Here is an 18,473-nt window from a genome sequence, read left to right on the forward strand (position 1 = left end):
CATTCGGTGTGAGTTTCCATGTGATGGCGTCCGGGATGCCTGGCGTAAGGTGCAGGCGGTTGCTCTCAACCCATAGTCGGTAGTACTCAATGAAATATGTGGCGGTAAATCCTTGATGAAGAAGGTTTAAATCTCTTATCCACGTGCGATTTGTGACTGCATCATATAGTGTCCTGTTCTTCCTTCTGGAGATATGATATAGATTTGGCGCAATGTTCCTTGGCCTTTGTCCACTTAGCCAGCCACTGTCCCAGAAGGAAGTCTTGTTGCCATCTCCCACTGTGATCTTGGTTGCCGCCGCAAAGAGTTTGCGGTCCGTTTGGGAGCAAGGGATGTCCTGGCTCTCCCAGGAAGGTCCATCATTCATCCAGTCCTGCCAGAGCCACCGTAACCGCAAGACCCTGGAGAATTTTCCGAGGTGTAACACACCTAGTCCTCCTCCCCTCCTAGGCCTTGCAGATCGTGTCCAATTCACTTTGCATTTCCCTCCTGTGAGCGGCTCCATCCCCGCCTATAGGAATTTCCTTCGCTTAGCATCGATAATCTTCAATATCTCTTTGGGCGCTTTGAGGGCCGATAGTAAGTAAACCGGCTGAGCAGTTAGTAGTACCGATTTGACCAAAATGAGTCTGCCAGCTGTCGTCATGTTTCTACCACTCCAACTATTTAACTTGGCCACGACCTTGTCTAACAAGGGTTGGAAATCTACAGCTTTCAGTCTCAGTATGGATAGTGGTAGCCCAAGGTATTTGATTGGGAAGGCTCCCCTCCTCGCCGGTAGATTTTTCAGTACCACGTCCAATTGCCAAACATGTGGTAAGAACTTGTATGTCGGACGACCGCGCACCAAATTGGCTTCAACTAAAGAAAAAGGATGCTAATGGTTTCATAGTTACTGCAAAAGCAACCGCGGTTTTTATCCCATTTCAGTTGCCAAGATTAGTTTCCATCATAAAACATCGTTGACATTTGTTGGCCCATTACATTGAATGGACCGAAAATGATGATCCATTCTGGTGTAGTTGGATAATAATGGGCCTTGGCCCGGACCATGTTATAATACCGGTCGAGCCCAGTCAGCTAACTTACAAAATATGGACAAGCGCGCATGCATGTCACACGTACGAAAAACTACGAATGTGTTCGGTTTTTCTCACTTCCACATCTCTACATGTAGTTCATACTTCAACATGATTTGTCATGAAGCAAGGATTGTAGTACGGTCTCATCGGGTGAAGCCGGCCATGGAAATGAACTAGAGCGGAGGGAGCTGCTCCCCGCGGCTTCTCCCTCACCTCCCGTGGTTCTTGGCGAAAATACCCTGCCCTGGTGATGCTTGTCAATGGCTCATGCCGGGAAAGAGCAGCGGCAGCCGACACTGGCGAGGAACGGTGATGGCGTGCCCATAGCGGCGAGGGCGAAAGCAATGACGGAGATGCGGCAAGGGACGGGGTCGCGTGGATGGAGCATGGAGATGGGGGGCATTGCACGGCCTAGCTGGAGCGGAGCAGCAAAGACAGCAGCGCGGGTGGCCGGACCTCGGAGAGATGCCCGCGGGGAAGCGCGCGGCGGTGCTTGTTCCAGTAGCTAGTAGCTAGTAGCATTTGGCGCATTTTAGATCTTCCTCATTTGCAGCTCATTTGCAGCTCACATTTCGGGGGATATAATAATGTATGTACTTGAAGCCGGTAGTACATCACACAGTTAAGGTACATTTGACACAAGAATCCTTTTTATATATAAAAAAGAAACACATACGCACGCACTTAACCCGGAGAAGATCGATCGATTAGCACTGCCATCCTACGAAATTGAACCCAAATAAAGGGAGCATAATATCGATCCAAGAAACGCAGGGACAAATAATATACATAATAATAATTGAAGTTGAGAACAAAACGAATGAAGAAGCAGGTGCATGTGCATGTATATCCAAAAAAAAATTTGAACTCCAGCTAGTAGCAGCTTTGATCGATCGATCGATCGGCCGGGCGGCCCCTGGATCATCATCAGCTCGTCAGGCAATTGATTAATCAGTAGAAGTTGTTGGATCCCTGGTAGCAGAGTCCGGTGATCCATCCGGCGGGGATGGCGTCGCTGACGACGATGGTCTGCTGCGGCGAGCTGTAGCTGGTCATCCTGACGACGAGCCCCTGCGTGTTGCCGAGCACGCCGAAGACCTGGTACGTGGTCCCCCAGTTGCGGCCTGCGTGCCTGTAGTTGCAGTCTGGCTCGCCGGCCCTCTTGACGGCCAGGGAGGAGACATCGCCTGCGCCGGCGACGTTCATGACGTAGACGAGGAGCCAGTAGTTGTTGCCCTGGAGGCAGAGCCTGACCCCGCCTGGCCTCTGGCAGGGCACGCGGCGGAACTGGACGGGGATGATGCCGGCGACCCGCTGGGCGAGGCGGTAGAAGGAGGGCGGCGCCATGTCGAAGTGCTGCCGCGGCGGGTTGCACCACCCGCCGTTGTCGCTGGGGAGGTACCAGTTGGGCGGGCAGAGGTTGGTGCCGGTGACGGTCACCGTCGGCGAGCCGGGGTTGCACCACCGGGAGTTGACGCACCGGATCTCGTAGCACTGCCCGCACCCGTTGCCGTCGGCGAACAGCGGCGTGCTCAGCGCCGCCGTGTACGTCGAGTAGAGAGACACGATGTCGTTGGCGCCGAACCCGCACGCGCCGCCTGTAAGTTGCATTGGCAGCATTGATGATGATCGTATGTACAGTATATACACATACGCATGCATATACGTATATATACACACAACACAACAATACATACCGAAGTCTGCTCCGAGGCCGGAGTCGTCGCCGTAGAAGGTGGCGTGGGCGTCCTGCCAGTCGGACGTCTTGAAGGGCTGCTGGTAGTACGCGCTCGCCACCTGCGCCGCCGCTGCCACGATCAATGCCACCATGATCGCTGGAGTTGTCGCCATGGCTCGCCGACAACGGCTAGCTAGGTCTTGATCGATGGATGGATAACGGCGATGTGTGTGGCACTGCAACGAACTGCTACCTGATGATCGATGTTTATAACAAAGAGCGGCCGGCCGGTACGTACTAATGTACTTACTATACGTGTTGGGCATCACGTTTTGCTGCGCGCGTTGACACTGGCATTGCATCAGATACAAATTAATTCAGCTCCGATCCGTCTTGGAGAGCGAGAGTTGGGCGCACGATCGATCCCTTTTCCAATTTGTTGCTATGGATGACAAGAATAATGCCACCCACTACGACACATCTATATGTCCCAGAGGTCAGTAGGCCGGGACATGCAAGGCACGCATGTTATGTCAGGTACTCAGGTCAGGTGTGTGTTTCGATCTCTTTCTTTCTTTCTTTCCGTGCTACATTTTTTATTTTACCGACATCTTCTGTTTAAAGTCGTGATTACCATGATTTAATATTATTTTTTTTATAATTATGACCCTGATTGGCTGTAAGCACTTTGATTCAAAATTTTGATTGATTGATCAGTTGAGCTAGCTAGTCAATATAATGGATTATCTCGGGTCGGCTATGGGCTACTTGGTTGTCTAAATTAGCCTCGTCTTGGCTTTGTATGCCAAACAATAGTATATAAAGCCATCGAGAATTTGGCCACTTATTACATCAACATGCAGATGGCGGTATTTTTTATTAATTAAACTTTTAGTTGCAAACTACATTTTGTACGCATTATTTCTCTTTAGTAGTGTAAAATAATGTGATTAGATTTATCTTAGGAAATACTTTTTAAAAATATAATTAATCAGTCCACCGGAAAAACAAATGGACAATGATGTGCTAGTGAACGTTCACATCACGGCCTCTACGTTTCTCCGGCGTCGGGGCTCGGGGGCCCACCGAGAAGCTTTTCATCCACCACACAAAGATCCTTTATTTGCTGACTTTTCTTTGGTGCAGACTTGCAGCCAACTTAAGCAACATCATTTGTTTGTTCTTGTTCTCGTTACATTACACATGTCTGTTGCGGAGCGGAAGCGAATGAATTAATCCCAGGCTGGGATCAAACGTGGCTGGATTAAGGCCTTTCGTACCCTAGCCTCGACCTCTAACATGGGCCTCTCCTGTACTGGCGTTTCCATTTTCTCTCATCTAGCTTGCAATGGTATAGCTCCTGCTGCCATATCTGAAAATTGTTGAGACCCATCTGAGCCTGGCTATTGTTTCGTGCGTGTGCCCACTCGGAATAGTACGTAGCGCTATCATGCACCACACACAAGCGATCAGTTGCGTTATTCTATCACTTCTCTTGGGACCTAAGCTACGTACCTACTAGCTGCTTGCGTTATATCATCATGTTTAATTATGTGACCGATCATGGTACAGAACAAAATCACAAATGAATTTGATTTTTTTTATCTAATCTCTATATATCTGCATAGTGTTATTAGTTCAGAGGAATTGATGCCCCCCGGCCCTGCATCACATATCTCTCTTGCATTGTGATGTATAGTTTCATTTTAGCGTGTAATAGTAATATAATGTGACCCTTGTTGCTTGTCGGTCCTGTAGGCTGAAAGGCGACGTGAGCACCCAATTTAGCCACATGCGAAACCCTGTTGGCAGTCAGGGCAGGCAGGTCATTTCATGCGTAGCCATCATCGTACAGCCGTGTAGGGCCGTTAGTTGATGCGCCCAGCTCCAACTAACTTGTGGTCGATCCATCCAGATGGAGATGTATAATGTAATGAACACAAGCGCACGTGGAATTAATTCACGTTCATTAGAAAAACAAGTAGTAGTGGTTGAGTAGCTAACAAGTTTAATTTTTAACAAACGAGAAATTAATTACATATATATACTGTATATATATGGTTAACCTAGCTACCTCCCAAGGAATTGGAAGTACATGCACTCCTTTTATTTGGACATGCGTGCATGTGCTCATCATGCTATGCTAGCTAGCTGATACCGACAAGCACGAAATTTTGCCGCACCGGCCCACTTCTGCTCTGCACAGAGAAATGAATGAATTTGGAGTATACTCCGTAGTTTATTTTGATAGCCAATAATCCATCTGCTATCGCATGCAGCTAATTTACGCACTGTATATATTTATATACTCTTAGACCGTAGTATATGCTTAGAAATGTAAAATAGTAAATAGTATATTGAGAACTATGGCTAATGGGCCGCCGCCGCCAACCACCCCCACCGCCTCTCGTGCCCACCTCGCCTTCCCGTCCCCGGATCCAGCCTTCCCGTCCCCGGATCCGCCGCCCGGCTTCGCTCCGCGGCCGCTGAGGCCTCCCCCACCACTGCCGCTGCCGTGCCTGTGCCATTGACCGCGGCGTGGCCGTTGGCATGCGCAGCACAGGCAGTTTGGTCGGTGGTGGTGGTGGTGGCGGCAGCATCGTGGGAGGAGATGAACCGACCGGAGGGGTCGTTTGAGGCCTTCCACTGCTCCACCCACTCGATGGCCGCGAGTGTGCTGCACGCGATGCTCGGGCCCCACAGCACTGTCCTCATTGCCGTGGTCGTACTGTGCCACGAACTGGTGCGGCCCGTAGAGAATAGCGGCGCGGAGAGGGCGCCGGCGCGGAGGATGGTGGCACAGGGATGGCGCCGGTGCGGAGGAGGCGCTGCGCGCAGGCTGCGCGCGGGGCGGCATAGGGCGTGGCGCGGAGGTGGCGTTGCGCGCAAGCCGCACGTGGGGCGGCGCAGGGCATGGCGCGAGGAGAATGACTGCCGGCGAGGGAGTGGAGGTGAAGGTAGAACAGCGTGGTACGAGGAGACGCGGCAGCAATGCCGCCCCGGATGGACTGCCCTGACTATGGCCGGGAGTGCCGAGCTGTGAGCGTGCGATGCTCCGGGCAAAAGCCCTCGCCGGCAACTGCGAGGCAGCCTGCGAGAGGTCCGAATTCGGTGATATCACTCTATCAGGTGGAGTGTGGTGTTGCAGCGGCACTACAATGGAGGGTCCCGCATGGCGGTGGCCTTCTCGATGCGGTGCAGTCTGTTTCTATCGGTTCCCTGACGATGCCGGGCCACACCTGGAGATTTCGACGAATTATGAGCGTGGATGTTGGTGGATGCCACCGAGGTGAGCAAAGTGGGGAGGCTGCGTTGATGTCCCAATCCAACCGGTGTGGCAATTTTTTTAGTTGAGTGGCTACCCACGTTGATGCACTAATCCAACCGGACGAGTTTGCTATGTTTTTCTTTTCTTGTATCTTTTCAGTCTGGAACTCCTCCTTTTTAATATAATAGACATATCTTTCCAGTCCGGAACTCCTTCTTTTTAACATAATAGGCAGGAAAAAGAAAAAAGAACTATGGCCAAGTATCTTTCTTCTCGTATAAGTGAGGCATGTCGACGTGCATGGCTGAAACTAACGACGACATAGGTGAATCGAAGCAAAGCGTACGTTGTCAGATGCCGTACGTACTGCTGCGCAAACAAGCAGGCCTATGCCTCTTATGATGGCCTACACTTAATTTGCACTTAATAATTGTTATCAGTTACATGATGCTTTCAACATTGCAGCAGGGTAGGTAGATTTTCCTGTCACGCACGGGCTACAGGAAATTTAGACTTATATTTGATCGATTAGGCTGCTAGCTGCTGCGCTGATTGTTCTTCCTAGCCAAGTAGCCAGCCTTGTGGTCCAACGGTATCCAGTACTGGACGGAAATGACATGACAAAGAAACCAAGTAGTGAGAGCTAGCAATTGAAATGGCGTCGCAATCCAATCTTGGACCACAGGAGGCAAGTTGCTGGAAGCGAACAGGTCCACCGGAGGATCCATCCATCCATCCATCCATGTACAAGCCCAGAATAAAACCCTACCTTAGCTTGTTGAAACTTAATTTCCTCCTGGATCCGTTACGTTTTAGGCGTAACAACGTGTTGCTAGAATTGCACACACACATGCATATTTGTAGCACTCTTTCATTAATTATTAGTAGGTAGGTATGCATATATACGTGTGTGGCAAGGGTTAAGGATGTCCATGAATATATAGCTAAGCTAGTGTGTAATATTTGCAGCAGCTAGCATCTTTCTTGCAACTAGCTAGTCATGCATCAAGTTAACCAGTATGCTATACTGCCTACAGGGAACAAGGAAGGTGGTCAATCTACAAAAGCTAGCTAAGCATATATGGTGTAGTGTATCTCTTGCTCGCCAATCGATCAGTCCATGGCCGTCCACCATCCTCACCTCCTCGACTTCTCGCCGCCTCCCAACACGGTGGCCATGGAGCCGCCCCCACCCTCCTTCGACCACGGCCACCTCCTCGCGCTCCATGTCGACGGCACCGACATGACCGTAGGAGGTGGAGGAGGCGTCGTCCCTACTCATCACCGTGTCCTCGCCGCCGACGACACGGCAGCGTGGCCGCAGGCCCCGGTCTCCCTCTCCCTGTACAACTACAACGCGGCGGGAGGACCTTCGTCGCTGTTCGGCCATCATCAGCACCAGTTCGCCGTGCCTCCGGCGGCGGCGGTGTCGTCGCTGGCGCCGACGTCGAGCATGCAGCGGCCGTTCCAGCTGAGGAGCTCCAAGTACCTGGTCCCTGTGCAGGAGTTGCTCAGCGAGTTCTGCAGCCTCGAAGGGGACTTATTGCACGCCATGAACGGCGGCGTCAACAAGAGAGCTCTGAATGGAGGCAATAAGTGGGACGACGTGGAGACGTCGTCGTCCTCGGGCCTTTGGGGGCATCCGTCTCTGAGCTCCATGGATCTCTTGGAGCTTGAGAGGATGAAAGCAAGGCTATTGTCCATGGTTGAAGAGGTAGGTTAATTGTGCTAGAGGAGGCAATAGCAGCAATTCATTCCTGTACTTGCTTGCTTCAACTGGTAACACTTAGTTAGGTAGCTGTTACTTTACCATATATACCTAGTACAAGTAATTATAGTAACACTGCACGCAAATAATTAAGTTTTTTCAGTTCAAACTAGCTAACGTTTGAGTTGGTCATAGTATAATGATTAGACCTTTGTTCATCACTGTTTCCCTTTTATGAATGAGTTCTTGGTCACAACTCTGCTTACGTTCCTCGGAAGGAATCCACGCACATGTCGACATTGGCAATAGCGGGCACTGCCACTATACATGTACTTTCAGAAGCTTCTGTTCTCTTGTCACTTGGATCACCTTTTCACCACTATCTAGCTAGACAAGACTAGTACTAGCTACTAGTACTACTTTTGATGCCTCCTCTCCACTCCTGGTTGGATTCCTTTATTCACTACTTATCCATAAAAGAATACAACAACAACTAAAATTAGTATACTGTGGTACCAACTAACACAAAAAAATCGTTCTCTTTTGTTGCCAAACACATGTTCCTAAATGAATTATCTACAGACTACACTGTTGACCGACAAAATAAAAAATGAAATGATGATCAGGTGGACAGGCGGTACCGGCGGTACCGGGAGCAGATGAGGGCGGTGGAGGTGTCGTTCGAGGCGGTGGCCGGAGCCGGGGCGTCGCAGGTGTACACGAGGCTGGCCCTGCGCGCCATGTCGCGCCACTTCCGGTGCCTGCGTGACGCGCTGGTGGCGCAGGTGCGCGCGCTCAGGAAGGCCATGGGGGAGAGGGACGGCAGCGCGTCGTCGCCGGCCGGCGCCACCAAAGGCGACACGCCGCGGCTCAAGGTGCTGGACCAGTGCCTCCGGCAGCAGCGGGCGTTCCAGCAGCCGGGCACCATCGAGAACTACCCATGGCGGCCGCAGCGCGGCCTGCCGGAGCGCGCCGTCGCCGTCCTCCGCGCCTGGCTCTTCGAGCACTTCCTCCACCCGTACGACCGACGTCTCGTCGTCACTAGCTCCATTATTCTTCTTCATCATCTATCAGTACCGATTTGTTATCACCATAGTACATGGCTAAAAAAAATTGACATCCTGCACAAATATGATGAGATGCAATGAACTGCAGGTATCCAAATGACGTGGACAAGCACATCCTTGCGCGGCAGACAGGGTTATCGAGAAGCCAGGTGATTCATTCATTCGTTGCTTTATTTGCTACATAACACAAGTTCATCCATCCATGTGCCTTTAACAATTCCATCCACATACTGTACACAATTACAGTTACTGCACAGCACAATAATGTTACATACTATTTTTAACTCTTGTTATTACTTGTTGGAGTAGTAAAAATAGATCCAACCACCGCCTGCATCTGTCTCTTTTCACGAACGTGTGGACTGACTACGAGGATCGATCAATGTCACTCCACATCATCTTTAATGCTTGATAGCATCACTTATCTATATATCTCCCACCAATAATCTGCTCCTGGTAGCTATAGCATACTCCTTTTCTTTAATTTTCACAAAAATGGAGACGAATAATGCAAATAAATAATTTTTTCTTACCTTTTGTTACTAGGTTTCCAATTGGTTCATCAACGCAAGGGTGCGGCTGTGGAAGCCAATGATCGAGGACATGTACACGGAAGAAGTGAAGCAGCAATCGGAGGTGGCTCAAAACCCTAGCGGTGGCGGCGCCGGAGCCGGAGCCGTCAAACCCGAGCAGCAAAGCACAACAACGATAGGCGAAAGTGCCTTCCGAATAACCGGCGCCGGGAACAACCCTACGACGACCTCCATCAACGTTACCGACGGCGGCGATCACCATCATCTGTTGGGCAGCTATCCAAGCTTGCATGGAAGTGTGTCGCTTACCCTAGGGCTCCAGCAGCAGCCGTTCGCGTCGCCGATGATGATGATGATGCATGGTGAAGAGACGGAAGAGCCGGTGCTGCCATACATAGACCTCACAGCAGGTTCTCAGTTCCTGCATGATTTGGCAGGGTAGCTGCTCCAGCTAGCCAGTAGTCAAGTGAAGAACTGAACGCACAGAGTAGTCATGAAAAAGAACTCTGCTGTATATCGATCGATCATTCAATTATTCACGGGTCCGTAAGAGATTTTATTTGGCAAACCCAATTAGCTAGAAAGGGTACATTAATTAATTATATTCTTGTTATGCGAATCGAATCGAATCAAGGTGTGAAGTGTGAAGGAGAGGAATCGAATCGGTCGAAGAAGTACTGTCCGTTGGTCATGAACCTGTAGTTGAGGTCCCCCGGCTTGGCCGTCTCCTGCCACATCTGGTCCTGGAGCATCTCGTCGGTGAGCCCGAACTCCCTGAGCTCGTCGGCGGAGTGGTGGACGAGGAGGCTGTACCTGCCGCCGCGCCCCGTCTGCATGACGAGCGTGCCGCCGTTGCCGAGGTTGTTGAGGCCCTCGAACTGGCGGACGGTCCACTTGTACCATCGCATGAGGAAGACGCGGAGGGTGAGGCCGTGGGAGACGAGCACGATGTTCATGTTCGGTGTGCGGCGCCCCGGCGGCTGGAAGCGGCCGATGTCGATGTCGGCGCGGAGGGTCTCGCGGAAGCCGGTGATGCGGTCGTACACGTCCGCCGCCGACTCGCCGTTGGGGAACCGGTAGAAGAAGCGCCCGTACCGGAGGCGGAGCTCCTTCTCCACGCGCATCTGCTCCCGGTCCTGGAAGTTGCCTGCTCCCGGTCATTGGGTTGGGCCCAGCATTGTTTGGGCCGGCCCGTAGTAAACCAATCATTAGGGCCCATTATTAACTAATGGCTGCGACGCCGGCCCGGAGTGGTGGATAAGGCGTCTCTCCTTATCCGCCACCGCCGGGAAGCTAAGCTCTTTGCTTACCGAAGTCCTGCTCGCGGAGCCGCGGCTCCTCCCGTACGCCGGCGATGCGGTGGCGCTCGAAGGCGTGACCGATGCCGCGCAGCGTCTCGAGGGTGCGCCGGTACGGGGACACGTAGAAGTAGACCTTCCAGTCGTCGTCGGCGTCGGAGGAGAAGAGGTCGCGGAGGCGGCGGCCGCAGTCCTCGGCGTCGCGCCGGCCCTTGGCGGTGAGGCCTATGCGCGGGTCCGGGACGCGCGTGTAGGCGGACTCGTCTACGTTCCCCTCGCTCTCGCCGTGCCGGACCAGCACGATCCGCCGGGGCCGGGGCGGCGGGGGATTGATACTGTTAGCAGGAAACACCAGCCTCTCGCGGCGGAGCGGGACGCCCAGCGTGTCCTCGCAGCAGCGGCACCGCAGCCGGCGCGCTCGCCACTGGGGCGCCGCGGCGGCGGGCAGCGCCGGTTGGCACTTGCTGGCCGCCACCGCCATCGGTTGATGGATCGATCGGTCGGTCGGTCTGCAGCTGACTAGGAGGACGAAGCACTTGTGATCGATACGATGTGCAGGAAGATGCAGAGGGAGGAAGGATATGACGATGATGCCAGGCCTAGGAGGCATGTTTCCTTGTCCTTCACGTATCACGTTCTGTGGCGAGGAGCGCATGGACACCCGGGCCGTCGTCGTGTGATGGCGCTCCGGTCTGTGTCTGTCGTGTCGTGCGTCCGCGCGCCACACCGTTGCCGGGCGCCATCTGTGTGTGGCTTGAGGCGACACCTGCACGGCCAACTTTCCAAGGAATATTCCATTCCAGGAACGTACCCACCCATACTGGCCGGCTCAAGCCCAATGGACTGGTACATGGGCCCCCGTGTAGTTTTCCAGTAGGCCCATCATGCACCTGCAGAGAAATTTAGCCCGTTTACTTTGGGCATTTTGCATCGCTCGCCAAATACGGCCCTGGCTGGACTAGGCACAAATTATTTTCTTTCCCTTAGTTTTTCTAGTACATAGCTACAAACCATCACCGAACATGTACATTCGACTCCAGAGGAAAAAAAAGACAAGATAAATGCTTGGTTTCATCAAGAAAAAAAATAGTATCTTCAGACATACAGATGGATTTCAAGCAAAGCGCAGCTCGTTTCAAGCTAAGACAGGGACATCATACAAAGTTTAGGTAAATCATCCATATTATCTGCATCCCAGCAGTAAGAGTAAAACACAAAATAGTGAGATAGGGGGCATCCAATTCCCCAACCTCACAAAGAGAGAAAGAAGAAAGAATTGATAAGAAAATATAACAAGAAAATGAGCAGAGCAGAGCAAATTGCTCCACCTACATATCATGTATATAGTTACTCCTGTATTTACTTGCCCTAACCTAAGTACATTTTTCGATCAGCATCTATCCTTTTGTCACTTTCTTTTGGTCCTTTGGACACCCAGCAGGGGACACTACCAGAGCAGAACAGAGCAGAGCACATAAGCTCCTTTGAGCCCCCTACAGTTGCTCGAAATCACACCAAACCAGAGACCCACCCTCCTGCAGTGCTTCTTGAGGAATATTTTTTCCCCAAAAAGCCCAAAAGGAAGGCAGTATTTGGGGTCGTCTCCCTGCTGAAAGCTACGACGGCGGCAGCGGCAGTGGCAGGAGCAGCAGCGGCGGCAGGAGCGGCGTCCGGCAGAGCGGGCAGGTGCGGTGGCCGTGCGCGGCCCAGCGGTCGAGGCAGGCGCGGTGGAAGACGTGGCGGCAGCCCCGGGCGCGGCGCACCTCGGCGGCGCCGTGGAAGTCGCCCAGGCAGACGCAGCAGCCCTCCGGCAGCGGCAGCGCCTCCACGCCGGCGGCGGATCCGTCCGACGACAGCGAGTCGAAGCGCACTGCGGGGGAGTGCTTCTCGAGGCGTTCGGCCGCGGCGCCGTCGTCGTCGCGGTGGTTGTACTGCCACCGCGGGTGGTGGTGGTGGTGGTCGGCGTCGGAGGAGCCTTCGACGTCGAGGCCGGCGAGGCGGAGCAGCCAGGAGGAGAGGCGGCGCAGGTGGCCGAGCAGGAAGAGCAAGTGCAGCAGTAGCTTGGGCACCTCCGAGTACCCCACGGGGAAACCCATCAGCATCTCTTGCTTGCTGCGGCAATGGCTGCTGCTGCTGCTGTCTGCAAGCATCTACTCGTTGGCGGGCGGGGCGGGGCGGGGCCTTTAAAAGGAAAACAAGCAGCAGGCAGCGAGCAAACAGCTCATTAAAGTAGTGATGGGAGGCTCAGGATGCTGACACACATCCACTATACAGAAATGCAGTAGCACATTTCTATACGCTACTGTGCGTCCCTGAACATCCACTATACAGAAATGCAGACCGGCCGTCAGTGAAGTGATGTGATGGGGTAGCCGGCCGGATCGTCTTCCATTCCATTCCATGTGCGGTGTCTGTCGGTGTGGACGGCATCAGCTGCTGCGTCGCTGCCGCTGAGCCCGCCATGTCTGCCATCTGCTTCCACGATCCACTTTGCTCGCAGCAGCGGATCGGCGCCGTGTACCTCTTGGGTTTGTGTACACGAGAGGTACCATGGCAAGGGACGGACAGGAGCAGGAGGGATGCCTAGCTGTTGATTCCTGCTGACTGACTCTGCCTGTACGAAAATATTCCCCTGGTCTCTACCTGCAGCACATGCATCTCACCACCTTCTCAAACGATCACATACACAAGCAAAGTATAACCAATATTTTTTGGACATGTGCTCCAATAACACATACAGTGCAAGAGAGCTGTGAATAGCGCTCACATACAGTGTGGGAGTCAAGGAAACAAACAGCCACAATCCAGCGTTCCAACTACGTACGTACAGGAATTTCGTCGAGATGTAGAGATACGTACAGGTAGAAGGGGATAGAAGAACAAAACAAGACTTCAAGTTGCAAGTAACAATGATTTTATAACATATAATAACTTTCCCTATTTAAAATAGTAGTAATGTGTTAATTAGAAAAATTGCAAGTGACAAAGGGAGTGGTTATTAGCTAATAATATAATAGTTAAGGACGGGAGACGTACAACAATCCAAAGGAAAAATAAAGTTGGCACTGCTAGCTACGCTGCATGACTGGGCATGCCCGATTGCCCATGCTGCATGCTTTCTCCTACATGCAGGGGACAAAAAAGAGACATGCCATGTGAATCTAATCAGCCACACTGCACTAACCTAGATCGATGCACGGGATGAAAACATATCCTATCAACTAAGCTTGTCGGACATGACGACAATTCGTCAGATGTGAGATGCATGTGTAAGTTTTATGCGATCGATCAGTAGCTAGCAAGGAAGCATGTGTCTATTTATAACTAGACCGTACGTTCACTCATCAACTAGGAGTACTTTCTTGAGAATCAAAGTATCTCAAATTTAACTAAATTTATATGATAAAGTACTAATATTCATGATACTGAATAATTACCATTAGTTTCTTCATTAAATATATTTTCATAGTATATCTATTCGGTGCTATAAATCTTTGTGATCCTCTCTACAATTTTGATCAAACTTAAAATGGTTTGGCTCTCCAAGAAAATTGGAATGAATTATAATTTGGAACGGAGAGAATACTATATTAAGCAAATAAAAGATAGATGAAGACAAATTAGTCCCTGCTGCATGCCTCTAGCTGAATAATCTTGATACTACATATATGGACATGACATGCATACAAGAGTATATAGATTTGTTATTGAAATAATGCAATATATACTAAGAATTCTAGAGCTAATAGGGCATGTGCCAAGGAGATAGAAATAAAATGCAAGCATACCATACTGCATGTGCAACATAAACTAGCAAATTATATAAGTGCTAAGGAAGACTAGTCCTATCGTTCCTTTTTCTTCTTGGGCTAGCTAGCTTGTGTGAAGCGGTTTGTAAAGACCAAAGCCCGGTGCACTTTTGTTTAAAGGGAGGGCAGCATTGATGCCTGTGACTACAAGGTGTCATTGCACCAGGCCACCAACTAGCATGAAAGCCCAATAGCACACCTTGTATGTACGAGCAGGGTTGTTATTGGATTTCCACGTTAGTTTAATTGCGAGGCTATTTTGGTACTTTTAAGTTTACAGATTTTAATACATATCTAGATGAATAATTTAGAAATGCTAAAACAACTTACAATTTGGAACGGACGGAGTAAACACTTCGCTGTCCAGTCGTGATCGTTGCTACACGGCGGCCGGCGGTGAGGCACCGCCCATTAATTTAATTAATTGCTCATGCATGCGTGCTCAGAGAGTATAGTATGCAATCTCTGATTTCGCTCGCATATAATCGGAGGAGGATCGGAGCCGGCTGGTCGGCATCAGGGCTCTGTACAGTTGCGGTCGATCCATGGACAGAGTCACTCAACTGATGCCCGCTCAACAGTAAACCACTACTGTAGATGGACGATGCGTCTAGCGTCTTCTTCTCTCTCTTGGATCTCTCCTCGTCGAGGCAGCTATGAAAATCCGGCTTCGGACCCCTACGAAACAGGATGCATCAGACCGTAGTTATTACAAAGGTAGCCACTGTTGTAAAGATATGTAGCTTAAAAAAAGAAAAGAATCCCTCCAAATTGCAGTTTGAGTAGTCATCCTTCGTAACTTGCTTTGTAAAGTCAATTCCTGGTGATCCATCTTCACACCAAGTAGGGTAGCTTAACCAATTCCGAATATGAGAGGTACTTCCATTAGACTTCTTCATCAGCTCGTTAATTAAGGCCATGACCTAGAACCACCGGATAGACAAAATAAATTTCCAACAACTAACATTGAGCAGAGAAGACCTGAGAACTTCGAAAACGACGCCTCCAAGAAGGGCACGACACCATCGACGTCGACGCCATCCGTCCTACACGGACAAGGTTTCACTAAGAAGAACCTAAGATACGGGGGAGCTGACAGACACCTCACAGGAGGAGTATGACGTGCAAAGACGTCGTTGTCGTCGGTCCGTTGAGTCAACGAACAATGACTTTCGCTCAATGCCCCAAAGTCGTCCAAGCGTGTCCCATACCGCGCCATCACCGATCAACACAAACAGCCATACCGCCATGCAGCACAACAACCATTGCAGCTCCCATCGACGAAGTGCGTTCCATGCCACAGTAACACCTTTGGAACCAACGCAAGCCACTGCACCACCATAGCAGCACACCATCCTAACTTTCTGTCGATGAGGAGCGTCCCATGCCACGCCTCTACTAACTCAGGCTTGAGCGTCCTCGCGCTGTCGTCACTGCACACGCACCACAACACACAACCTTCAAAGATGACGATGCACGTCCCATACCATGCGCAGCCGTCTTCGTAAGCCTTGCCAAGATGCCACCAATGTGAACAAAATTACCAAACTGCCGTGAAGAAGAAAGGATCTGCTTCCTCGGGCCGCCGGCAGAGCGGCTGCACACGGCCACGAGCCAGTGCGCACAGCCACCTTTGCCGCTCACGTAGGCCTCCATTGCCACGGGGCGCCACCGCCACCCTGCCGGCTGCCGCCCTCGCGCGGGGAGGCCTTGCCGCTGCCCTCGTTGTGCCCGTGGGGGGAGGACCTTCACCTGCACGCCAGGGAGCTCGGCCCGAACACATGCAGATCGAGGCCGCATCCGTCGTTGTCGTGCCTCCACGCACAGCCACCGCCCTCACCATCGTGCGGCCACGCATGGCCACCACCATCACCGCCGCAAGTTCACCCAGCTGCTGCCGCCCTTGCCGGCCACCGATGCCGCCGCGCCACAGCCTTCACGGTTCCCCTCCATGGCCGCCAGATCTAGAAATTGAGAGGTAGGAGAAGGGGAGGGAGAGGGTACTGGGCTGATTTGCCACGCCGCCGCCGTCCTCGCGGGCCCAGACTTCCAGCAGCCGGCTGTGGCAACGGCGAAGCAGGTGGGGAGATCGGGGGAGGTGGCTGGCGGTGCGGGTTGAGGAGCCGCCCGAGTCGCCCCTGGGAGCGACGCGTTATTTCTTACTCAACAGGCAGCTAGATCGAGGTAGACAAGTCAGCATCAGCAGGTGGATCGAGCGAGAAATAAAAAGTTGCTGGTGGATGTGGATGGGCCGTCTTCTCTGTCTTTCTTTTTCGGCGGAATGTGCAGCCCATGCAAGTGCAGGCCCAAGATTCGGGACATAAGCCCAATAATATAAGGAACCAACCAATTTCGGTTCGGCGCCTGTGTTGGGCTGCTCCTGTGCTTTTTGCCCATGTCACTAGTATACCAACCTCTCTCTTTCTCAAGAACACCAAGAGGAAAAAGAAAATTAAAGGAGCGTGCAGTGCATCTTCCAAGAGATCGAAAAGGCAAATAAGATCTGATCGTGTTCGCCCATGCTGCCATGCCATGCCGTACAATAAACCATCAAATTCACAATCACAATGCGCACTAGCATCAGCCTGTTGATCATAGCGGTTAAAGGTCTCCTTTTCGTAAGATGCTCTTAATAATGATAAGAGCAGATCCCACTATCAATCTAGTAGAGGCTAGTATGCATGCAAAAGACAAAACTTTTGTTAATAATATAATGCAGGCTTTACGATAATCCTCGGTAGGGAGGGTAAGCACTTTTGGTAGCTAGCTAGGGCATGCCCACATTGCAAGCTTTTATCTTTGCTTTCCATTCCATGTGCTCATCAATCTTTCTGCAGAGAGTGGTGCCTCCCTTCTTCTAGCATTGCCTACCTAGCTCTTCCTCCAAACATGGATAAGATATTGCTGTTGGAGTACACAGCATCCGGACCATGCCAGAATTCTGCATCAGGATCGTGCGTGTCTGCATTCTGGATAATCCATTAACGTCGCAGTAGAAACATGCCACTCGGCTGCTCTGTAACCACTGAAATAAGTGACCATTGGCAGGTGCTCGCTGCATAATAATGCATGTCCATCTGCGGGTGCAAGTGGATATTAACTTGCAGTTACTAAAACCACTGAAGATGACCATTGAGCAGGTGCTCACTACACAATGTGCTTCCTGTCTGCAAACTGCTAAAATATCAGACAGCTTTGGTGGAAGTACTATGCCAGTCTAGGTCTACTACCGCTTGTCGTCCAGGTCAGCTTGGCCACTTGCTGCAAATACAGTTGTAGCCAAGTGCAGTGCACCACGGCACGCTTTGCGCATCGCGACAACTGCTCTCTCGGTTCCTCTATGAGATTGGAGGTTGCTACTTGTCTATCAGCTTCATCTTTACGTACGACGATGTACAAGATCAATTGGATGGGAGCATTTTTCATGCGCTGGGTTGAACCAGTGGCATATCCCTCACTACCACTGGCCAGTGATACTGATGCACCACCAATGCAGCAGGAGTGAGGAGTATATACAGGTGAGGGCGTGGTGATCACAAATTAAATTGAAGGTGGTGGGTGATCACCCCACTAATTCCCTTTCTTTCCCTTGGATTGGGTAGCGGTGCCTTTTTTTTCCCGAATAGTACTGCTTGCTCATCACTGATACGAAAGGCGTCAAGTTTGTAGGCCAGACAGGACTTTCAAACACTCACCAAACAGTGCAAATAACAATGGGGCTACCTCTTTTTAGTGCTTCCATAAGCTTCATTTTAGTAGAGCTGGGTGTTCCCTACTTTTTCTAATTTGTTTGATTTTTTTTCCTCCATCATGCATGTTCCACCTCCATCCTCAACTTCTCGACAAAGGAAACATTTGCGCGGTCAAAATATGTTGCCAACTTAATCAGTAACTTTTCATGGTGCTGAAGAGAGAAATAATGTCAGGATGGACTGTTTAAGGATTCTTCACTTTCACATTTACACGCTGATTTGATTCTGGATGTCTCTCATATGTGCCCTTTGCAGTTGAATAATATGTATATATTTTT

The 18,473-nt window shown here is 51.0% G+C and overlaps 4 protein-coding genes across 4 annotated transcripts; 1 reads left to right on the forward strand and 3 right to left on the reverse strand.

Annotated features, from left to right (window-relative positions):
• Positions 1–1,714: 1,714 nt before the first annotated feature.
• LOC117853260 (expansin-A17) lies at positions 1,715–3,027 on the reverse strand. Its single transcript, XM_034735645.2, has 2 exons — positions 2,780–3,027; positions 1,715–2,680 (listed from the first exon to the last, which is right to left on the reverse strand). Exons 1-2 carry the CDS (start codon positions 2,931–2,933, stop codon positions 2,034–2,036), a joined length of 801 nt encoding a protein of 266 aa, XP_034591536.1. The 5' UTR covers positions 2,934–3,027; the 3' UTR covers positions 1,715–2,033.
• Positions 3,028–6,764: 3,737 nt separating this feature from the next.
• LOC117852591 (BEL1-like homeodomain protein 11) lies at positions 6,765–9,904 on the forward strand. Its single transcript, XM_034734740.2, has 5 exons — positions 6,765–6,916; positions 7,066–7,742; positions 8,363–8,754; positions 8,892–8,952; positions 9,350–9,904. The coding sequence occupies exons 2-5, from the start codon at positions 7,149–7,151 to the stop codon at positions 9,776–9,778; spliced, it is 1,476 nt and encodes a 491-aa protein (XP_034590631.1). The 5' UTR covers positions 6,765–6,916; positions 7,066–7,148; the 3' UTR covers positions 9,779–9,904.
• Positions 9,825–11,310, reverse strand: LOC117852592 (phosphoglycerate mutase-like protein AT74H). The gene is made up of 2 exons (XM_034734741.2): positions 10,647–11,310; positions 9,825–10,483 (listed from the first exon to the last, which is right to left on the reverse strand). Exons 1-2 carry the CDS (start codon positions 11,287–11,289, stop codon positions 9,966–9,968), a joined length of 1,161 nt encoding a protein of 386 aa, XP_034590632.1. The 5' UTR covers positions 11,290–11,310; the 3' UTR covers positions 9,825–9,965.
• A 488-nt stretch (positions 11,311–11,798) lies between these two features.
• On the reverse strand, positions 11,799–16,719 carry LOC117852593 (brassinosteroid-responsive RING protein 1). Its single transcript, XM_034734742.2, has 2 exons — positions 14,774–16,719; positions 11,799–13,277 (listed from the first exon to the last, which is right to left on the reverse strand). The coding sequence occupies exon 2, from the start codon at positions 12,782–12,784 to the stop codon at positions 12,251–12,253; it is 534 nt and encodes a 177-aa protein (XP_034590633.1). The 5' UTR covers positions 12,785–13,277; positions 14,774–16,719; the 3' UTR covers positions 11,799–12,250.
• Between the last annotated feature and the right edge of the window lie 1,754 nt (positions 16,720–18,473).

Source organism: Setaria viridis, chromosome 4, assembly GCF_005286985.2.
Source record: "Setaria viridis chromosome 4, Setaria_viridis_v4.0, whole genome shotgun sequence".
NCBI lineage: Eukaryota > Viridiplantae > Streptophyta > Magnoliopsida > Poales > Poaceae > Setaria > Setaria viridis.